The 21306-nt window shown below is 39.8% G+C and overlaps 2 protein-coding genes and 1 pseudogene across 2 annotated transcripts; all 3 read left to right on the forward strand.

Moving 5' to 3' along the window:
* Positions 1 to 6013: 6013 nt before the first annotated feature.
* Positions 6014 to 6955, forward strand: LOC139003647 (olfactory receptor 11H6-like). The gene has a single exon (XM_070405776.1). It carries the CDS (start codon positions 6014 to 6016, stop codon positions 6953 to 6955), a length of 942 nt encoding a protein of 313 aa, XP_070261877.1.
* A 6747-nt stretch (positions 6956 to 13702) lies between these two features.
* Positions 13703 to 15301, forward strand: LOC139006266 (sodium/potassium-transporting ATPase subunit alpha-1 pseudogene; annotated as a pseudogene).
* Positions 15302 to 18863: 3562 nt separating this feature from the next.
* Positions 18864 to 19875, forward strand: LOC139003653 (olfactory receptor 11G2-like). The gene has a single exon (XM_070405789.1). It carries the CDS (start codon positions 18919 to 18921, stop codon positions 19873 to 19875), a length of 957 nt encoding a protein of 318 aa, XP_070261890.1. The 5' UTR covers positions 18864 to 18918.
* The last annotated feature ends 1431 nt before the right edge of the window (positions 19876 to 21306 follow it).

A 21306-nucleotide genomic window follows, 5' to 3' on the forward strand; every position in this document is an offset into this window, starting at 1 on the left:
TGTGGTTGAAAGAATTCAAATATGCCTAGCACTGCTACTTGTGGCTTTCATATGGCTCAATCACTACCTCTGTAATTGTTAGAAGAGTAAGAAAGAAAATGCATGTTCAAAATCCTAACAGAATCTGTGCCTATGATGGTCACATAGTGTTAACCTCTCTTCCCTGAGGCAGAAGTAAGACCAACAGGATAAATCAAGATGGCAAAACTACCCAGGAATGTAAGAGAGAACAAGGAAGTTTATTACAACTTCTAAAAATGAAAGCTGTTTGCCTTTCAGCGAGCACTTTGTCATGGATTATTCCAGCAGAAGCTAGATAACCAACTAGCAAGAAGGTAGAAGAGAGAGGGTCTTACTGCTGATTGAAGGAGAGCTTAGAGAACCCCTTAACTCTCGTCCTGCTCCAAGATTCAGTGAGTTCAGATCAGTAAGAAAATGTGATTTTGTATGTCCATTCTAATCCATGATATCTCTGAGACTAGTGAATATGAGCAATACATTATTCCAAGAAACAGAAGGCTTGACTTGACAGATTTTTTATTTCCTCCAGAGCACAGGAGAAAACATGTGAACATGGAACAGAACTCAACTACTCCCTTAAGTGAGTCCTTAGGACATAACACATTGACTCACTCGTCCTTTATGCTGCAAAAACATTTGGAAAATAAAGACTCAGGAAGGCAGTGGTAGAAATCAAATGGCATCTAATTGGTGAAAAATTCTTAAATGATGAAAGTAATGATAAATCAAAGGCTCCAACAAATAGAATTATAACATCCCAGAATATAAGGAAATGTGTGGTGTATCTCTTTTCCATGTCTCCTCAGCATCTATCGTTGCTTCCTAGTTTATTTTCTCTATTTTTTAAATCTTCTTTTGATTTTACTTCATTTATCTTGATTTTGTGTAAATGGATGAATGGTGATTTGCCTCAGGTTATGGATAATGATGGGGAGCTGAATATTGCAGATCATACAGGTCAGGTAAGAGTAAAATAACTCTACATCTAACTGCCTCTCTGCCCTTCTCATGTCAGTTCATTTGAGAGGGATCAGCTCTCCTCTCTTTTTTTTAAATTACTGCCATGAAATAACACCTTCAACATCTCATTTTCAATGGCCAATTGGTGCCATTTTATGAACATACTTGGGAATACATTCAGTTCAGCTCTTGAAATATGTACATGCTTTATGACTTATTACAAAAAATAAGATAGTCATATAAAAATGAAAAGAACATAATTCTACCTAAGTGGTATGATTGAGGGGTATTAGGAAGGCCTCACTTCTTCCCTTCAAATGATGTGTCACACTAGCTATAGTTACTCATTTTATTAATCCAATTAACTTTTTTTCCCTGCAGTGAGGGACATTTTGGACATTATGCTGGAGGTCCTCTAAAGCAGTAAAAAAAAGAAATCTGTAAAGTAGGAGCCGAAAAGCATGGAATCTTGTCCTGACCCTGTCATTCACTGGTTTGGGTTTAACCTCTTCCAGTCTTTAACCTCCTCATATATAAAATAGAAGCCATAATCCTATCATTCCCCCACTGAGTAATTAAGAAAGCCCTTCCCAAAACAAAATACATGTTAGACATAAGGATTAACTTGTTCAAAACTAATCCCTTTCAAAGTGCCCTCCCAAAGCGGAAGTTGCCTCCTGTTAACCTCCATGGAAATGGAGTGACTGTTGCCCAATGGTTAAGGCAATTACTTTCTCTGTCACATGGCTGATGTAAAGAATCCTGCTATTTGCTTTATCATTTCCCACAACTGCAGCTGCAAAGCTTGAACCACAGCCCCCAATCACACCAGGAGAAGATCTGGTGTCCTTCTTTCCCCCCAGCCACAAGCTCTGAGCCTGGGAACAGGACTAGAGCCAAGTTTTCTTCATCTTGACATTAAAATAGCATTAAGGGAGCGGTTAGCACTTCCCTAATGACACAGTTAAAAGAAAACTCATAGTTCAAAGGTTGTGGTGCTCTCTTGGAATGGAGTATCCTAGATCTCTGTGTGCCACTGTAGTTACAATGAGCAAAAGGGATCTGCACACCTGTGACAGGTCTACAAGTTTCCTCCAGTAAATGCCACTCCAATAAATTTGGTGAGTGTGCCATCTGCTAAAATCTTCACAGATGCTGGATTTAAGCCTATGCATGTGTTCATTGGATTTCTTTGTTCCCGGATAAGAAAACCTGAACAGAGAATGTAAACTCTGAGCACTTAAAATGGGAAAGCAGGAAAAAAAAAAAAAAAAAGAAAAAGAAAAAGAGATGAAGCAAAAATGTAAGCCCATATTCCAAACTTCATCTAGATTAAACTTTTGCCTAGGCCAAAGCCTATATTTCAGAAATACTTCTCTCTATTCCCCTTTATTCAAAATAGTTAAGCTTTCCTCCAGGGCTGAATAAACCACAAAATCAAAGAACACCAGGAAGAAAAAAGATTGCACCAAAAACCAGATTTTCATAAGGCTACCTATGTTGAAATAGTATCTGTTGGCGCTCCTCTGTTATGAACATTTGAGTACAGCTGATCCTCATTTCCCAGGAAATCCCACAGGTGTGTGTGGAGGGTGGGGATGAAGTGTGGGAAAGGATCACTCAGGAAGCTTGGCAGATTCTACTAGGTGGCCTTAGTACAATCTACAGTGTAACTATCAGGGAAATGATCCTATCATTTATTTTTTTATTAAATTTGCTAGAGGCCCAGTGCACGGGGTCCCTAAGCCTGGCCAGTGATCAGGGCCGATCTGTGGGGAGACCAGCAAGGTGATCGGGGGACCCCCGCTGGCATCCACCTTGGACAGCCTGGGGCCTGCAGGTTGGGGGCAGCTCCTTCGTTAAGTGTGGTGGTCAGTAAGCGTCATAGTGTCCGGTTGTTCCATCATTTGGTCAATTTGCATATTAGGCTTTTATTATATAGGACTAGAGGCCCGGTGCATGAAATTCATGCATGGGCGGTCCCTCAGCCTGGCCTGTGCACTCTTGCAATCTGGGACATCCCTCTCACAATTTGGGACCACTGGCTCCTAACTAATCACCTGCCTGGGTGCCTGCCTAATCACCCCTAACTGCTCTGCCTGTCTGCCTGATTGCCCCTAACCATTCTGCCTGCCTGCCTGATCACCCCTAACCGCTCTGCCTGCCTACTTGATCACCTCTAACTGCTCGCCTTCCTGCCTGATGGCCCCTAACTGCTTGCCTGTCTGCCTGCTCAGTGCACATCATAGCAACTGATAGTTCCACTCTTCAGTCAATTTGCATATTAACCTTTTATTATATAGGATTGGGGCAACATTGGTTAATAAGATTTTATAGGTTTCAAGTATACATTTCTATGATACTTTATCTGTATATCACATTGTGTGCCCACCACCCAAAGTCAAATCTTCTTCTGTCACCATATATTTGATCCCCTTTACCCTTTACTATCCCCCACCCCCCTTTCCCTCTGGGAACCACCATACTGTTGTCTGTGTCTATGAGTTTTTGTTTGTTTTTCTTGTTTGTTCATGTGTTGCTTTCAGTTTTATATCCCACATATAAATGAAATCATATAGTTCTCAACTTTTTCTGTCTGACTTATTTTGCTTAGCATGGTATTCTCAAGGTCCATCCATGCTTCTCAAATGGCAGTATTTCATCTTTTCTTATGCCTGAGTACTAATCCATTGTATATATGTATCACATCTTTATCCACTCATCTATTGAAGGACACTTCAGTTGTTTCCATGTCTTGGCCACCATGAATAATGATCACTGAAAACTATAATGGTAATCCCTATAAGGAAGGCAGTCAATACAGAATAAAATGAGCACTCTGGTGTGTTTTATGGGTAAAAAATTGTCTTAAAAGGAAGCTTATTAGGGAGTTGTAATGGTTGTGGTCTGCGAGGACTGAGGAGTGCCCTCCTATTCATACACACACACATACAAACATGTACTTAGCCTGTCACATGACTAAAATTCCACAAACAAAAAACTTTCCTTGGCATTTGGAAATTAGCTCTATTTATAAAAATTAGTAAGGGATAGTTAATAAGCTAGCATCATAATAACATAAAATCCTATATAATAAAAGGCTAATATGCAAATCAACCAAATGGCAGAACAACTGGTTGCTATGACGTGCACTGACCACCAGGGGGTAGATGCTCAATGCAGAAGCTGCCCCCTGGTGGTCAGTGTGCTCCCACAGGGAGAGTGCCGCTCAGCCAGAAGCCAGCAGTAGTGGTAGTAGGAGCCTCTCCCACCTCTGCGGCAGTGCTAAGGATATCCAACTGATGGCTTAGGTCCACTCCATCCCCCAAGGCTCCCAGACTGTGAGAGGGTGCAGGCCAGGCTGAGAGACACCCCTCAAGTGCACAAATTTCATGCACCAGGTCTCTAGTAATAACATAAAATTCCTGAATGGTTTTTAATAATTTACATTTCTATAACATTTTATAATTTGTAAACTGCTTTTGTACATATCATTTTATGCAATTCTCATACCATCCTTGCTATGGAGGTATTATTATTCATATTTTACAGAGCAAGTAACATAGTCTCAGAACTTAAGTCTGTCCCTGAGGAAATGCTCCCTGGGAAGTGGGAGAGCCAGGACCTGTAATCCCAAAGCCCGTGCTTGGTTATGCCCAAACCCGAACTGGAGCCCAGAAATCTACACCTTTCAATGGTTCCTCCATAAAATTCTGATAATATCAAAGTCTGGAGCCAATGTACCACACCATCCTATAAAGAGAGAAATCTATATATATAAAAGCCTAAGTGACCGAACAACCAAACGACTGGTCAACCAATCTCTATGATGTGCACTGACCACCACACTCAACACAGGAGCTGCACTCTGGTGGTCAGTGCACTCCCACAGCGGGAGCGCCACTCAGCTGACTGAGGGGTGCCAGCCGTAGGGTTCATGGCTGGCGAGCCTCTCCCACCTCCGCAGCAGTGCTACCAAGTGACGATAGCAGATGTAGCAGGGCCGGGATGAGAGGGAGCAGTCTGGGCGTGGGATCCTCCCCAGCCATCGGCCACTTTATGCACTACTCCATCCCTAGGGGGATGTTGGACTGCCGTTTTCAGCCCGATCTTTGGCCTATCCTGCAGGGACCGAGCCTCTAGCATACTAATAATGGCCTATAAATGGTCACTTAATATAGCCAAATTGTAACTTACTTAAAGTCACTCTGTAGTTATTTTCACTCCTGGCTATCTCATGCTCCCTCCTTTATGTCACTTACCTGATATCACTGTTTTGTTCAGTATATTTGTCAGTTCTAGTTGTTTTAGGATTGAATTGCCCATGTTAAAGTTTACATCTCATTTTTAAAGTTTATCTTTATTGTTGAAAGCATTACAGATGTCCCCTTTTCTTTCCTCTATTGTACATCTCAAGTTAGCTTTAGCCAGCCACCTATCTGTATTTAGAATGTTCTTCAGGGTTGCGTGTACCAGGAAACCCAATGAAGGATGCAGAAAGGAAGTATCTGAATTCCTATTTTTAATTTAATTCTAAGAAAGTTTTTGTCAAAATATTTACCAATATTTACTATAGTGATTGATAGTAGTTTGTATACAGTTTATTTTTTTTAATGTATTTTATTGATTTTTTACAGAGAGGAAGGGAGAGAGATAGAGAGTTAGAAACATTGATGAGAGAGAAACATCGATCAGCTGCCTCCTGCACATCTCCTACTGGGGATGTGCCCCCAACCCAGGTACATTCCCTTGACCGGAATCGAACCCGGGACCTTTCAGTCCACAGGCCGATGCTCTACCCACTGAGCCAAACCGGTTTCAGCTTGTATACAGTTTAAGAGCAAATAGTCATATATAAGAGAGTGTACTCAATAACTGTATTGTTGGGGTGCCCAATTAAAAACAGAAACCACTGGTCTAGACCCCTTCCCTATGAGCAGGAAAATGTGCTCACTCTCCTGGGGAAGAATAGGGAGGCAAAATTCTCTTTGTATATGTAATTTCTGTCGTAATCCTCACAGGATGGAAGAAAATGACCTCAGAGCCCAGGAACATTTCTCACACTGTGAGTGAGTTTATTCTCCTGGGCTTCTCTTGCCGCTGGGAAATACAGATCCTCCTCTTTTCCATATTCTTAGTGACTTACATCCTGACCCTCTTTGGAAACATGGCCATCATGTGTGCAGTGCGCTGGGACCACCGGCTCCACACCCCAATGTACATTCTGCTAGCTAACTTCTCCTTCCTGGAGATCTGCTATGTCAACTCTGATGTGCCCAACATGCTGGCCAACTTCCTCTCCCAGACCAAAACCATCTCCTTTGCACGATGCCTGCTCCAGTTGTACTTCTTCTTCTCACTGGGTACAACCGAATGCTTATTTCTCTCCATCATGGCCTATGACCGGTTCCTGGCCATCTGCCGCCCCCTGCACTACCCCACCGTCATGACTATTAAGTTCTGCAGCAGCCTGGTTATTTTTTGCTGGGTGTATGGATTCCTCTGGTTTCTGATTCCGGTGATACTCGTCACACAGCTACCATTTTGTGGCCTGAATGTGATTGATGACTTTCTGTGTGACCTGGGTCCTCTGCTGGCCCTGGCTTCAACCTGTGCCCCAATTCCAGGGACTGTTCTTATGTGTGGCACCATGAGCTCCCTCCTCATATTTGCCACCTTTTTCTACATTATTGGCTCCTATACCTTGGTGCTGAGGGCCGTAATCCAAGTCCCCTCTGTTGCTGGCCGGAAGAAGGCCTTCTCCACCTGCTCCTCACACCTGGCCGTTGTGTTTTTATTCTATGGTTCTGTGATGATGACATATGTAAACCCAGGGAAAGGACAAGCAGAGAGCATGCAGAAGCTCACAACTTTGTTCTACTCAGTTTTGACCCCTTTTTTCAACCCCATGATCTACAGCCTTCGGAATAAAGAAATGAAGGATGCCCTGAAGAAAGTTCTAAGAGGTTCCTAAAATTGGTCTGTGACTTAGTGACTTATTCCCCAATAAATTCAAACTGTGAGTCTCCTGTCAGTGAACTTAAGAAACTGGAAAATAGGTGTGAACTTTTTGAAGGAGCCATTTCAAAATCCTAAGTGCCAGGACACTGATGAAGTCTTTCCTTGGGCAGAATTAATTGCCTCTTCCATAGTACATTACTTATACTTCTACTTAACATGTCCTTTCTTCTTTCTTGTATTATAGTTAGCTGTTCACAAATCCATCTCCACATGCCTCCCCATCCTTATTAGACTGTGAATTTCTTAAGAGCAGAGACTATGCTTTATTTATTTCTATATTCCCAGAACCTAGCACAAAAATGTCAATAATGTCAATTTAAATAAAAATATATATACTATTCATATTTCCTCATTAGACTATCATTCCTGACATTCAGGACAATATATAAAGAAACTATGCAAATTCTGTAACAATCTGTATTTTATATGTCCTATGGATGAAATGAAAAGAACTTTCCTAGAAAAATGTGAGATTGACCTGAATTGGTTGGACTAATCATTACATGATAATCCAATCAATGGAAAAGTCTCACCAGATGAAAATTAATGTCTAAGAAATTATCTGCTTCCTGCCCTTCACCAATCCCTTTTACCTAATAAGGTAACTACTTTATTTCATTTTCTTCTTACTAACCATACTTCCACTACTGCATATTTTAAAACACATTATGCAACCCTTATCACTGAAATATGGTTTGGGGATCATTAGCCAGGCATCACTAGGAAACATTTATTTATTTATTTATTTTTATTGAAAACTATTTTTCTTCATTTTTTAAATTTTGTTTTTCAATTACAGTTTACATTCAAAATTACACAGCATGATCAAGTGAGATCTATCTCTGGGATAAAATGTGGTTTTAACATATGCAAGTCAATAATTATGATCCTTCACATTGACAAACTGAAGAAGAAAAATCATATAGTCCTCTCAGTAAATGCAGAAAAGTATTTGACAGAAAATTTAATCATGCATGAGTTTTAAAAAACTTTCAACAAATTAGGTATAGCAGAAACATACCTCAACATAATAAAGGCCATATGAGATAAGCCCACAGCTAACATACTCAAAGGTGAAAGCTGGGAGCTCTTCCTTTATATTGAGAAACAAGACAAGAGTGTCAATTCTCAGTATTCTTATTCAACTCTAGAGGCCCAGTGCACAGATTCGTGCACTGGTGGGATCCCTCGGCCTGGCCTGTGGACATTGGGCCGAAACTGACTCTCTGACATCCCCTGAGGGGTCCCAGATTGTGAGAGGGTGTCTTGCAGGTGATGCACCCTGGAATCGGGCTCCCTCCTCTTTGGTTCTGGGTGCATCACCCAAGAACCACAGCTGCCAAATCACCACAGTTCGGCAAATCCTGAGTTGTGGTCAGTGGGCTTCATAGCCACCAGTCGGAGTGTCTGCCCCCTGGTGGTCATTGCTCATTATAGCTACCAGTCCAACAGTCGCTTATATATATAATTGCTCTTGCTAGGACTATTACTGGAAGTCGTAGCCAGAGCAATTAAACAAGAAGAAGAAATAAAAAGCATCCAAATTTGAAAGAAATAAAACTGTATTGGTTGCAGATGACATGATCTTACAAAAATAAATAAATAAATAAATACAATTTTTAAAAACATCTTAAATACTTCACCAAAAAACTGTTAGAACTAAAAAACTATTTCAATAAGGTTCAGTAATACAAAATCAGTATACAAAAATCAGTTGTGTTTTTATACACTAACAGCATACTACCCAAAAAAAGAAATTACAAAACAATCCCATTTACAATAGCATAATAAAAAATACATAGGAGTAAATTTAACCAAGAAAGTGAAAATCTGTACACTAAAAATGATGAAACATGGATGAAAGAAACTGAATAAGAGGCAAAACATGGAAATGTATCCTGTTTTGGTAGATTGGAAGAATTAATATTATTAAAATGTCTATAACACTCAAAACAATCTATAAATTCAATACAAACCTTATCAAAATTCCAATGGCATTTTTTACAAAAATAGAAAAAATCATTTTAAAATTTGTACTAAAACCATGAAAATCCTGAACAGCCAAAACAATCCTGAGAAAAAAGAACAAAGCTGGGGGGCGAAGGCAGGGTGGAAGAGGTCAATGGGGGGGCAGGAGGGGACAAAGGGCACATCTGTAATACTTTCAACAATAAAGAGAAAAAAATAAAAAAAGCAATAAATTAATCATCTAGCTAAAAAAAAAGAACAAAGCCAAAAGTATCACACATGCTTATATCAAACTCTACTGCAAAGCTACAGCGATCAAAAGAGTAGCACTAGCATAAAAACAGACTCGTAAACCAATGTAATAGCATTGAAAGGCCAGATAAAACCCATACTTATGCGGTAAACTAATCATGACAAAGATGCAAAGAATACACAATGAAGAAAGGGTAATCTCTTCAATAAACAGTGTTAAAAAAAAACAAATATCAACTTGTAAAAGAATAAAATTGGAATATCTTACATCAAAATTAATTCAAAATAAATTAAAGACTTACATGTAAGGCCTGAAACTATAAACTCCAAGAAAAAAAAATACAAGGAGAAAGCTCCTTGACATAATATCAAAATCACAAGCAACTGCCTGGCCAGTGTGGCTTGGTGTTGAGCATCAGCCCATGAACCACGAGGTCAGGGTTCAATTCCCAGTCAGGCACATGCCCAGGTTGCAGGCTCAATCCCCAGCAGGGGGTGTACAAGAGGCAGCCCATCAATGACTCTCTCTCATCGTTGATGTTTCTATCTCTCTCTCCTTTTCCCCTCCTCTCTCTGAAATCAATAAAAACATCTTTTTTTAAAAAATAACAAATGCATAAAAAGATGGGGGTGGGGGAAACTACATCAAACTAAAACATTTCTGTAGAGCAAAGGAAACAGCAAGCAAAATGAAAGGCAACCTCTGCAATGGGAGAATAACTGCAAACCATGCCTAATAAGGGGTTCATTCCAAAATATATAAAGAAACCCTATAACTCAATAGCAAAAGTAAACATATAACCTTATTAAAAATGGGTGAAGGACCTGAAAAGTCACTTTCCAAAGAAGATATGCAAATGGCCAACAGATATAGGGGAAAAAATGCTCAACATCACTAATCACCTGGGAAATGCAAATCAAAACCATAATGAGATATTACCTAACACATGATATAATGGTTTTTGTAAAATAAAAAAGAGAGAGAGATAGCAAATGCTAGTAAAAATATGAAGAAGCATTATTTACAATAGACAAGACAGGGAAACAACCTACACGAATAAATGGATAAAGTTGTGGAATACAGATGCAATGAAGTTTTACTCAGATATAAAAGTAGAATAAACTTTTGGCAAGCTGATTTTGCTTGTGTTTGTTTGTTTTCCAATACATGGACTTTAATCAGATTTCACCCATTGTCTTACTTATCTTGTGTAGTAAGAATTTTTGAGAGATAGCATTTAATCCAAGATCACCTGTTACACTTCAGTTTGTCATGTCTCTTTAGCCCGCCTTCATCTGAATCACTCTTAGTCTTTCTTTATCCTTTAGCTTTGACATTTTGAAAAGATGGGGCCAGTTATTTTGTAGAATGTCCCTCAATTTGGTTCATCTGATACTTCAGTAGAGTCAGGTTATGCATAGTTGGCAAGAATACCGCAAAAGTGATGCTGTGTTCTCCTCATTGATCCTATCAGGTGGCAGGTGATTGTGACTTGTTCCCATATTGGTGATATTAGCTCCATCACCAAATCCTGGACATGTCCTCCAACTTTCTCTAATGTAAATTACTATTTTCCCATCTGTAATTAACAACTAACCTGTGGGGAGATTATTTGAAGTTATGTGACTATCCTTACAGTACATTACTATAAGGATTGCCAGATAGTGGTTTTTAAACTCTATCATCCCTTCTGCATTTATTACTTAACATTTTACTGTAAGGGTCTTTCCTTCTTCCTTACTTATTTACTTTTGTTAATATGGATCCATGGTTTCTGATTTCATTCAATGGGTTGTGACTGATTATTATTATTACTTATTTTGAAGCTCAGATTGCCCCAGATTTGGCCAGTGGGAAGCTCCTTTCAGCTAACTTCTATGACTGTAATTTTCTGAGAAAATTATTACTTCTATCACAAGGTGGTCCAGGCTTACTATCCCAAACATAGCGCTGGACTCAGCCATTTTGCTAAGGTCCCCTTCCTTTTTCATGAAGAGTGATATTTGAACCTGAGATCACTAGGTGTGTTCATAGCTACTAAGGTGTCATTGCTCATCCTTTTAGTGGACAAACTGGGGAAAATAGCCATTTCATATTATTCTTTTCTTTCACCATTTTATATTTATAGTTCCTTTCTCTCACCATGAGAAGTCTGGCTCCTAAGAAAATAAATATATTTACTCCTTTGCACAATTCTATAATGCACATAAACTTGTTTCAGAATTACTATACCCATACCTCTATTAACAATAAACATATTAACTTATTTAGCTAAATTAAAGTTTTCTTTGGAGTTCGTTTGGTTCTTTTATCTTCACTTTTCTTTAATATGATTGTTACCTATTTGATATACAGTTTAAGTTTATTTTATTGTTTGTTTCCAACTTTGAAGTTTAAAAAAAAAATCCTTGTTGATTTAACTTTGGGCATTTTAATTATCATGTTATATTATGTTATAATATGTTAATTATGATGTGTGTTGCTGTGGATTTCTTTAGGTTCATCTTATTTGGGGCTCTCTGCACTTCCTGGACATGGATGTCTGTTTCCTTTACCAGGTTGGGGAAGTTTTCATTCATTATTTCTTTAAGTACTTTTTTTGGTCACTTTTTCTCTCTCTCTTCTCCTTCTGGTACCCCTATAATGTGAATGTTGGTATGCCTGATGTTGTCCTAGAGGTTCTTTAAACTATCCTCATTTTTTTTTCTTATTTCTGTTTCCTGTTCCAAGTGGGTGTTTTTTGCTACCTTGTCTTCCAAATCTCTCATTTGACCCTCTGCTTCATCTAATGTGGTATTGACTTCCTCTAATGGATTCTTCATTTCAGTTATTGTATTTGTCATTTCTTTTTTATGTTTTCTATCTCATTGCTGAAATTCTCACTGAGTTCATCTATGCTTCTCCCAAGTTCACTGAAAATCCTTATAACCAGTATTGTGAGCTCTTTATCTGATAGATTGCTTGTCTTTGTTTTATTCAGTTCTTTTTCTGGGCCTTTGTCTGGTCTTTCATGTGGGACATATTTCTCTGTCTCCTTATTTTGGCTGTCTCTCTACATTTGTTTCTATGAAGTATACAGAGGAGTGACCTTGTGTAGGAGATACCTCTCTGTAGACTGTGTGTGCTGGGTGTCTTTGATGGACTAGATGGAGCTGGAGCATGTGTGGGTCACTGGGGGCAAACCTTACCAGGGCCTGGAGTGGTAGCTGGAATAGAGAGGGGTCAAGGGCAAGCTGCACTGGGACACTCTTGACAGGCCACTTGAAGTTGTAGATGGAGTGGGCTCAGGCCTTAGGTAGTGCCAGGGGCAAGTCACACCAGGACCTGGAGCTAAAGCTGGACTGGTGTGACTTGTAGGGATTCCCAGAAGTAAGCCACTGGGAGTGTACCTGAAGCTGATGTGGTCTACAGGAAGTCCAGGGGACAAGCCACACCTGAGAAGGAGCTGTAGCTAGAACTACAGCTGAGGGAAGTCACATGGCTAGAATCTGGAGCTAGAGCAGGCTGCAGAGAGACCTGCTTCTGTGTCATCTCTCATGTGCAGAAGCTGTTCAATTGGCCCTCAGTTTTTCTTCAGGGGAATGCTCTGTCTGCAAATGTAAATTAGATGTGTTCCTGGAAGGAGGTGAGTTCAGGATCTTCCTATGCCACCAGCTTGGACTGAAAGCCAAGCTAATTTTTAAATTCATGTGGGAATGCAAAGAACTTAGACTAGACAAAACGAAGTTGGAGGAGTAATCCTATCTGATTTTTAAAAGCTTATCATAAAATTTTAATGATCAAAACAATGTGGCATTGTCATTAATTTGAACAAATAGATCAATGGTACAAATAGAGAATCCAGAAATAACACCATATACATGGAAAGATGATTTTTAACAAAGGTGCAAAAGCAATTCAGTGTGGAAAGGAGAGCATTTTTAATAAATTGTGCTGGAATAGTTAGATATTCATATCAAAAAAATAAACTTTAATATTTCAACACCTCACAAAATACACAAAAAATAGCTTAAATTGTTTGTAGGTTATAAAACCTAAAACTATAAAATATCTAAAAGAAAATAGAAGGGAAAATCTTTGTGACTCTTGGCTTAGGCAAAGATTTCTTAAACACATCACCAGAAGCACAATCCATAAAAGAACAAAGTGATAAACTGGACTCCAATCAAAATTTAAAATATCTGCTTTTCGAAAGACACTATTAAGAGAATGAAGAGGGAGCTTCGGGGGTAGTCTGGGGCACAGAGCAGTGGCGGGGGAGGAGCAGACACGGGGCAGCAACAGTGGTAGCAACTCTGGAGGCGGAAGCGGCATTGGCCCAACCTCCCCGACCTCTGGCTGTCCTCCCCTCCGTCCCACCCCATGGCAGCCAAAGCTCCCACCTTGCCTCTCCCCTAATAGCGCCTGCTCGCCCTGCTCTCTTATTTCCTCTGATTCTCCAGCAGCAGGGCCCAGTGCCGGGTGCCGACCACTGCCACCATGGAAAAGGGGGTTGGACGTTACAAATATGAGCCTGCAGCCATTTCAGAGCAAGACAACAAGAAAAGGCCAAGAAAGAGAGGGATATAGATGAGCTGAATAAAGAAGTGTCTATGGATGACCATAAACTTAGCCTTGACGAACTTCATCGCAACTGCAGAACAGACTTGGACCAAGGCTTAAGCTCTGTTCCAGCTGCTGAAATCCTGGCCCGAGCAGGTCCCAACGCCCTCACTTCGCCTCCCACCACCCCCGAGTGGGTCAAATTCTGCCGGCAGCTGTTTAGGGGGCTCTCAATGTTACTGTGGATTGAGGCGATTCTTTTTCTTGGCTTATGGCATCCAAGCTACCATCGAAGAGGGACTTCAGAATGATAATCTGTATCTCGTTGTGGTGCTGTCTGCTGTCGTCATCATCACTGGCTGGTTCTCCTACTATCAAGAAGCTAAGAGCTCAAAGATCATGGAATCCTTCAAAAACATGGTTCCACAGCAAGCCCTGGTGATTTGAAATCGTGAGAAAATGAGCATAAACACGGAGGAGGTGGATGTTGGGGACCTGGTAGAAAGAAAAGGCGAGGATTGGATCCCTGCTAACCTCAGGATCGTAACTGCCAGCAGCTGCAAGGTGGGTAACTCCTCGCTCACCGGTGAATCAGAGCCCCAGACCAGGTCTCCGGACTTCAGAAATGAAAAACCCTTGGAAACAAGGAACATTGCCTTCTTTTCAGCCAACTGCATTGAAGGCACTGCCCTTGGCATCGTCATGTACACTGGAGGCCACAGTGTCATGGGAAGAATGGCCACGCTGGCCTCTGGGCTGGGAGGCAGCCAGACCCACAGCACTGCAGAAATTGAATGCTTTAGTCAGCCCATCATGGGTGTGGCCATGTTCCTGGGGGTGTCCTTCTTCTTCATCCTCTCACTGATCCTCGAATATACCAAGCTTGAGGCCATCATCTTCCTCATTGATATCATTGTAGCCAATGTGCCCAAAGGTCTGCTGGCCACTGTCACGGTGTTTCTGATCCTCACTGCCTAACACATGGCCCGGGAAAACTGCTTAATGAAGAACTAAGAGGCTGTATCCATATCCACCATCTGCTCCCATAAAACTTGAACTCTGACTCAGAACTGGATGGCGGTGGCCCACATGTGGTTTGGCAATCATATCCACGAAGCCAACACCACAGAGAATCAGAACAGAGTCTCCTTCAACAAGTCTTCAGCTACCTGACTCATCCTGTCCAGAATCTCAGGGCTTTGTAACAGAGCCGTGTTACAGGCCAGCCAGGAAAACCTGCCTATCCTGAAGTGGGCAGTGACAGGCGAGCCTGCGAGTTGGTACTCGAAGTGCATCGAGCTATGTTGTGAGACCTTGAAGGAGATGAGAGAGTGGTACCCCAGAATCATCGAGATACCCTTCGACTCCACCAACAAGTACCAGTTGTCCATTCACAAGAACCCCAACACGGCTGAGCCCCTGCTGGTAATTAAAGGGGCCCCAGAGAGGATCCTGGACTGCTGCAGCTCCATCCTGTTCCACTGCAAAGAGCGTGGTACAACATGGATAAATCTCAAAATAATTTTACTGAGTTAAAAAAAAAAACTCTTTTTTGCCCCCCCAAAAAAAGAGTAGAAATGGTATGATACCATTAATATAAAGCAGTAGAAAATACAAACTCATCTATAATTGAGAGAAAGATCAGCAGTTATCTGGGGCATGACTGAGATTTTACTTGTGAGATTATGTCCAATAACAGAACAGCATGACCTATCTGAGAGTGGCAGACCAGCTTATAATAATTTTGAGGCCTAGTTGTGAATGTCAGGTCCGTTATGAACGTCTGGAGCTGCTTTTATCCGCTTCAGGTTTGTAAAATTTTTCATTGACCACATAGTAAGCACTTAGGGGAGTTAGAGACAGACTTACTGGTGTGTTAATTTATCAAACAATCAATCAATTGATTTGTTAACACTAGTATTTAATTCTATCTGTGAGAGGTTTAAAGCAAAGAAAAGGCATCATTTAAACTTGAACAGAAGAAGAAAAAAAAAACAGAAATTGAGGCAGGCCCCAAGGGAAGTAAATAACAAGCATAGAGATGTCTCTTGACACTGTTCCTTTTAGGAAGCGGTAAAGGAATCCTCAAGGACCATGAAGAACAGGGCTTACTTCCTGGCAGGCTCTGCTTATAACGCCTCCCTCCTTCAGCAGACACAATCTAGGATCCTTATCATAACCATTTCTCCTCTTTTCTCCTCTCCAATTATTGCCAAGAAGACTATCTCTTCTCTCTATGAAAGTAAAAGAGAAACTTTTGAGAAGTTTCAGTTTGGAATTTCCTTTGCTGATCCAGGTAATAAGGTTATGTAGTGTTTAGTCGAGTAAAAAATATAATCTCTTAGTCTTTACTGATAGTTCTCTTTGAAGTTGCTATGATCATACATATAACCAATATTTCTTAAGCATGGGTCAAGCAATTATCAAGATACTTCCACAGATATTTACCTCATTCAGTAATCTTTGTAACAGCCCTTTGAAGGTGGCATAATTATGCCCATTTTATAGCTTAGAAATCTGAATATTAATTTCCTATAACTAGTTTTAAAAAATCTCTTGACTCTAAATTCAGTGCTTTTTCTATTATATCCAGCTGCCTACCACTCATCCCAAACTTGAAAATTATCTTTACTTTTAAGTATTTTCCAGAAATAGATTTCCCAGTGTTACAGATGTGGCAGCCCCCTCACAAACTAGCTAAGGGAAATAATTGAGTTGTCATGAAACATCTCTGGACTGGCTGTGGAGAGAGGGCCAACAAATGAACATACCAAGATTTCTACTGTACTGAACTTTGAGGGAAAATTAAATTATCAGGAAATGTCTTCCTCACACTGACATAAACTACCTCAACCTTTCTGGAATTGCCTAATTTAACAAGTAAACCATAAAAAGGTGATTGTTGTTAGTTGACTCATACTTTTGTGCACAGAGCCTTCTGCCATGGATAAAGGATGACTCAACCAGCCTAAAGTGAGTAACAATACAGTCTGGTTAAATATATTAGATTGAGCATAAAATGATGATGGCCATTCTTGTATTCTAGAATACCTCCCTGTTTTCTTAAACAGCTTTGTAAGACTTTCTGACAGAGTTGTTCTGAGAGGGAATGGTTTTACTCAAAAGTCTAACATTCTCATTTGTTTTGGGTTGGTTTTGTTTTGTTGGTTTTGTTTTTTCATTTTTAAGGCATAGTCTGCTGCTGTGTGGAAATGGAGGGCACAGAGGTAAGGAGAAGCGAGGAGCTCTGTTAGGATGCTTCCGCAGAAGTCCAAGGAAGAAAGGATGATAATTTGAACTTGGGAGATGACAGTGAAGACAAAGAGAAGTGAATTATATGTCATATTTTAGAAACAAAAGCATCTTGCTGGTGAGTTGGATGTGAGGGGCAAAAGAAAGGAAGACATAGAACATTAAAATAGGCTAGAGCAGGAAAATAAGTCCTTGAACATTAACTAAACTATTCAAAGTGCTAAAAAAATATTTTGAGATGATGGACAAAGTGATTATCACACAAAAATAACCATTTAGAAACACCCTGCAGAACACTTTGGTTCAGTAGATAGAATGTCAGCCTGAGGACTGAAGGGTCCCAGAGTTGATTCCAGCCAAGGGAACATGCCCAGTTGGTGGCTTGATCCCCAGTATGAACAATGCAGGAGGCAGCTGATCAATGATTCTCTCTCATCATTGACGTTTCTATCTCTCTCTCCCTCTCCCTTCCTCTCTGAAATCAATAAAAATATATTCTTTTAAAAAAGAAAGATGCCCAACCACAATTAGTAACAAATTATTTTGACCTATTGAAGACTAAATGACTTTCCTCTCAGTTGGTGGTAAACCTATAGGCCCAAAAGGGATTTTTTTAACATTATGGTATTTAAAGTCCATAAGTGACCTTCACATGTTATAGCAAATTTTTTTGAGTCATTCCTACAATTCATTAGCAGTTGATGTATTCTCATGGCCCCAACATTTGTTAACAGCCCCATTCAAAAAATGGGGCATTTGGGAAAATGGTTGCCTCAGAAAAGACCATATTCTGAATATTTTCATCCTGAATGAGACTAATGTAAAATAATGGAAATATTTATTAAATATTTTATGTCTGGTTTAAGTTCACTTTCAAAAAAGATGACTCTTTGGTATCTGAAACTTAATCTCAGTCCATAGTCACATATCCTTAAAATGAAAAAAAGAGGAAAGGGCGTTTAGAAAGTGTAAGTTTATGGTACAAGAACCAAAACCAGTTCATCCCACAGCTAAGCCACTAAAAGACCCAAGGCAATATAAGTTAATACATAATAATAAATTTTATTGGCCACATGCGTCACCCATGTCATAGAAATATAAAATCCAAAACTAGATCTGGCTCAGAGAGGGAGGCTTTTGTACATATTTTATAAGTTCCAAAATATTATTCAGTTTGCTGGTCCCCTGTCACACATTTCCATGCTCTCCAAAAACAAAGAAGTGCATTATAGTCAACTAGCTCTCCCTTGGTACCTTCCGCCATTTGTCCAGGGAGGTCTTACTGTTTTTGAATATTCCAAAGAGACCACTGGCAGACTCCTAACTTGAAATTTCCTTATTATTGATTAATTGATGTTATATTCAATATAATGGAAAAATAAGTTATTTTTCATGTTTCTATTTACAGATGCTATAATAGCCAAAACCAAGGTCTAGATGCAGAATTATTTAGCAAAGGTTGGGGTAGGGTTTTTTTTACTCAGAAAAACATAAAGTCATTATGCAAATGTATAACCATCCAAAGTCATTCTGCCTTGAGGTGCTCCCAAGACATGATTAGGAGAGAGAGCAAAAAATTTAAAGTTTTCTCTTCTTTACAAGTGTTCTGCTACATGTATCTTAACATTAGATCCATAACATCAGGATGCACAGTTTATATGGATTTTTCAGCAACATATTTCCAACCTAGACAATCAGAGACCTATTTCAGCAAGACCAGATTAGTGCTAGTCTACCCTGGATAAACCAGGACAGTATTTCAGGTTTGGAAAAAAATAATAACTATTGATACATAAGTGTTTATTGCATTCCCCATGGTGGTGTCAATACATACCAGGGTCCCCATCTATCTATACACAGTCATTCAATGATTTGATGGTCTTTTTGCAGCTCACAGACCCATGAAAATTTTCAACAACTCCAGCACCATCACTGGCTTCATCCTCCTGGGCTTCCCTGGCCCCAGAGAGAAGCAGGTCCTCCTCTTTGTGCTCTTCTCTGTTGTCTTCCTCCTGACCCTCATGGGCAATGGTTTGATCATCTGTGCTGTGCACTGGGATCAGAGACTGCACACCCCCATGTACATCCTGCTCGCCAACTTCTCCTTCCTGGAGATCTGGTATGTCACCTCCACTGTCCCCAACATGTTGGCTAACTTCCTCTCTGACACCAAGGTCATCTCCTTCTCGGGGTGCTTTCTCCAGTTCTATTTTTTCTTCTCCTTGGGTTCTACAGAATGCTTTTTCTTGGCTGTTATGGCATTTGACCGATACCTTGCCATCTGCCAGCCTCTACACTACCCAACCATTATGACTGGACGTCTCTGCACCAATCTTGTGGTCAGCTGCTGGGTACTTGGCTTCCTCTGGTTCTTGATTCCTATCACTATTATTTCCCAAATGTCCTTCTGTGGCTCCAGGATCATTGACCACTTCCTGTGTGACCCAGGTCCTCTGTTGGCCCTCACCTGTACCAGATACCCTGCAATAGAGTTAACTAGCTCCACCTTAAGTTCTCTGCTCTTATTTATTCCCTTTATTTGTATCATGGTGTCCTATTCTCTGGTTCTACAAGCTGTGTTGAGGGTTCCCTCAGCAGCTGGACGAAGAAAGGCTTTCTCCACCTGTGGATCCCATCTGGCTGTGGTTTCTCTTTTCTATGGCTCAGTGATGGTCATGTATATAAGCCCAACATCAGAACATAAAGCTGGAATGCAGAAGATAATGACTTTGCTTTATGCTGTAGTTACTCCACTCATTAACCCTGTAATATATAGCTTGAGGAACAAAGATATGAAACATGCGATAAAGAAACTATTTGGGATAGAAACAGAGGCACGGATACATGGAACAGTCTGACAGCTGTCAGAGGGAAGGTTGAGAGGACTGAATGAAAGAAGATGAAGGGATTAGCCAAAGAATATATATGCATAATTCATAGACACAGACAACAGTGTGGTGATGTCAAGAGGGAAGGTGGGGCTAGGTGGAAGGGGTAAAGGGGAGGAATGGGGACATCTGTAATAGTTTCAATAATAAAAATAAAGAAAAAGCAATTATTGGGGACATAAAAGTAAGAGTCTTGATTTAAAATATTTGGGGGGACATTATCTGTTTTTAATTTCTTTGATTAAAAAAGAAGACTATCTGACATCACTCAGAAAATTGTTCATTGCTTCGGGCAATGAGCACATGGTGCAGTGTGCAGATGATGTTTTGTTGAGTTAGACACTTGAACCCATATGGCTTTGTGAACTGATGTCACCCCAATAAATTCAATAAAAAGAAAGAAATTTAATAGAAATTTTTTAAAAAGAAAATTGTTCATGGTTTTTGTGTGTGTTTTTTTATTTCCTAGAATTTATAGGACTATAAGGAATCTCAAAGATGTACTCCATCCCCCTAATTTTACAAATGATAGAACATATATTGAAAAACTGAGTTGTTTGTTAGGAAAATATAATTAAAAGCAAATCTCCTGCCAGCCCAGAAAAATCTCTCCACATGGGTAGAAAAGAATAAAATAGCTTTATTATTAAATAAGCATAAAAGCAATAGAATATGTACATCACAGGCAATCTACTAAGAGACAGCAAAGACAGAAAGAAAGCTAATCCTTTTATATAGCCAGGCAAATACATCCATTACATGCATGGTCTCAAGATAAACAATAACTGGTCCTCGAAAGACCTGACTGCATCATTTATCACACAGAGTTAATCCTAGATTCACCTGGTAATTGGCTCATACAAAGGAAAAATAAACACATCTGTATGGACAGAAGGTAGTTTTGCAACTTGGAAGCTAGGGCACCAAAGTTAGACTCCTACCCTCCACAGAAACTGGGACACTGGGGGGTGCTATCTACCTTGATGACTACATTTCAAAGTGACTTGCCGGGTCCGTCCTTGACAAAGACATTCTGGAGTCATAAAGCTGGCAAGAGGGGTTTTTTTGCTTTTACATGTATTTCAAAGATTTACATGTATTTCAAAGACAGAGAAAGAACTTAATTACACGTTTTCTTAAGTATGTTCTAAAATTTTTTTAAAAAATAAAATAAAAGGAGAGAAGAAAGTCTCTTCCCTTGTTTTCAACAGAGATAACTTTTTATGTGTATTTGCCCTTACAAATTACACAAGGTTAAAACCCTAAGGCAAAACCTATTATTTTTTTAACAACATTAAATTGTCTTTTCTAGCTGAACTTATAGCGTTATCCTTGAGAACATCTGTCATGGTAGCATCAATTATAAACAAAAGATAAATATGCATAGTATGGATAAATATC

The sequence above is a fragment of the Myotis yumanensis genome, unplaced genomic scaffold (genome assembly GCF_028538775.1).
Source record: "Myotis yumanensis isolate MYYU_CA2020_CCGP unplaced genomic scaffold, mMyoYum1.0.hap1 SCAF_1, whole genome shotgun sequence".
Taxonomy (NCBI): domain Eukaryota; kingdom Metazoa; phylum Chordata; class Mammalia; order Chiroptera; family Vespertilionidae; genus Myotis; species Myotis yumanensis.

Excerpts from the sequence above, each read along its gene's own strand:
- LOC139003647 (XM_070405776.1), top strand. The coding sequence starts at position 6,014 with ATGACCTCAGAGCCCAGGAACATTTCTCACACTGTGAGTGAGTTTATT.
- LOC139003653 (XM_070405789.1), top strand. The coding sequence starts at position 18,919 with ATGAAAATTTTCAACAACTCCAGCACCATCACTGGCTTCATCCTCCTG.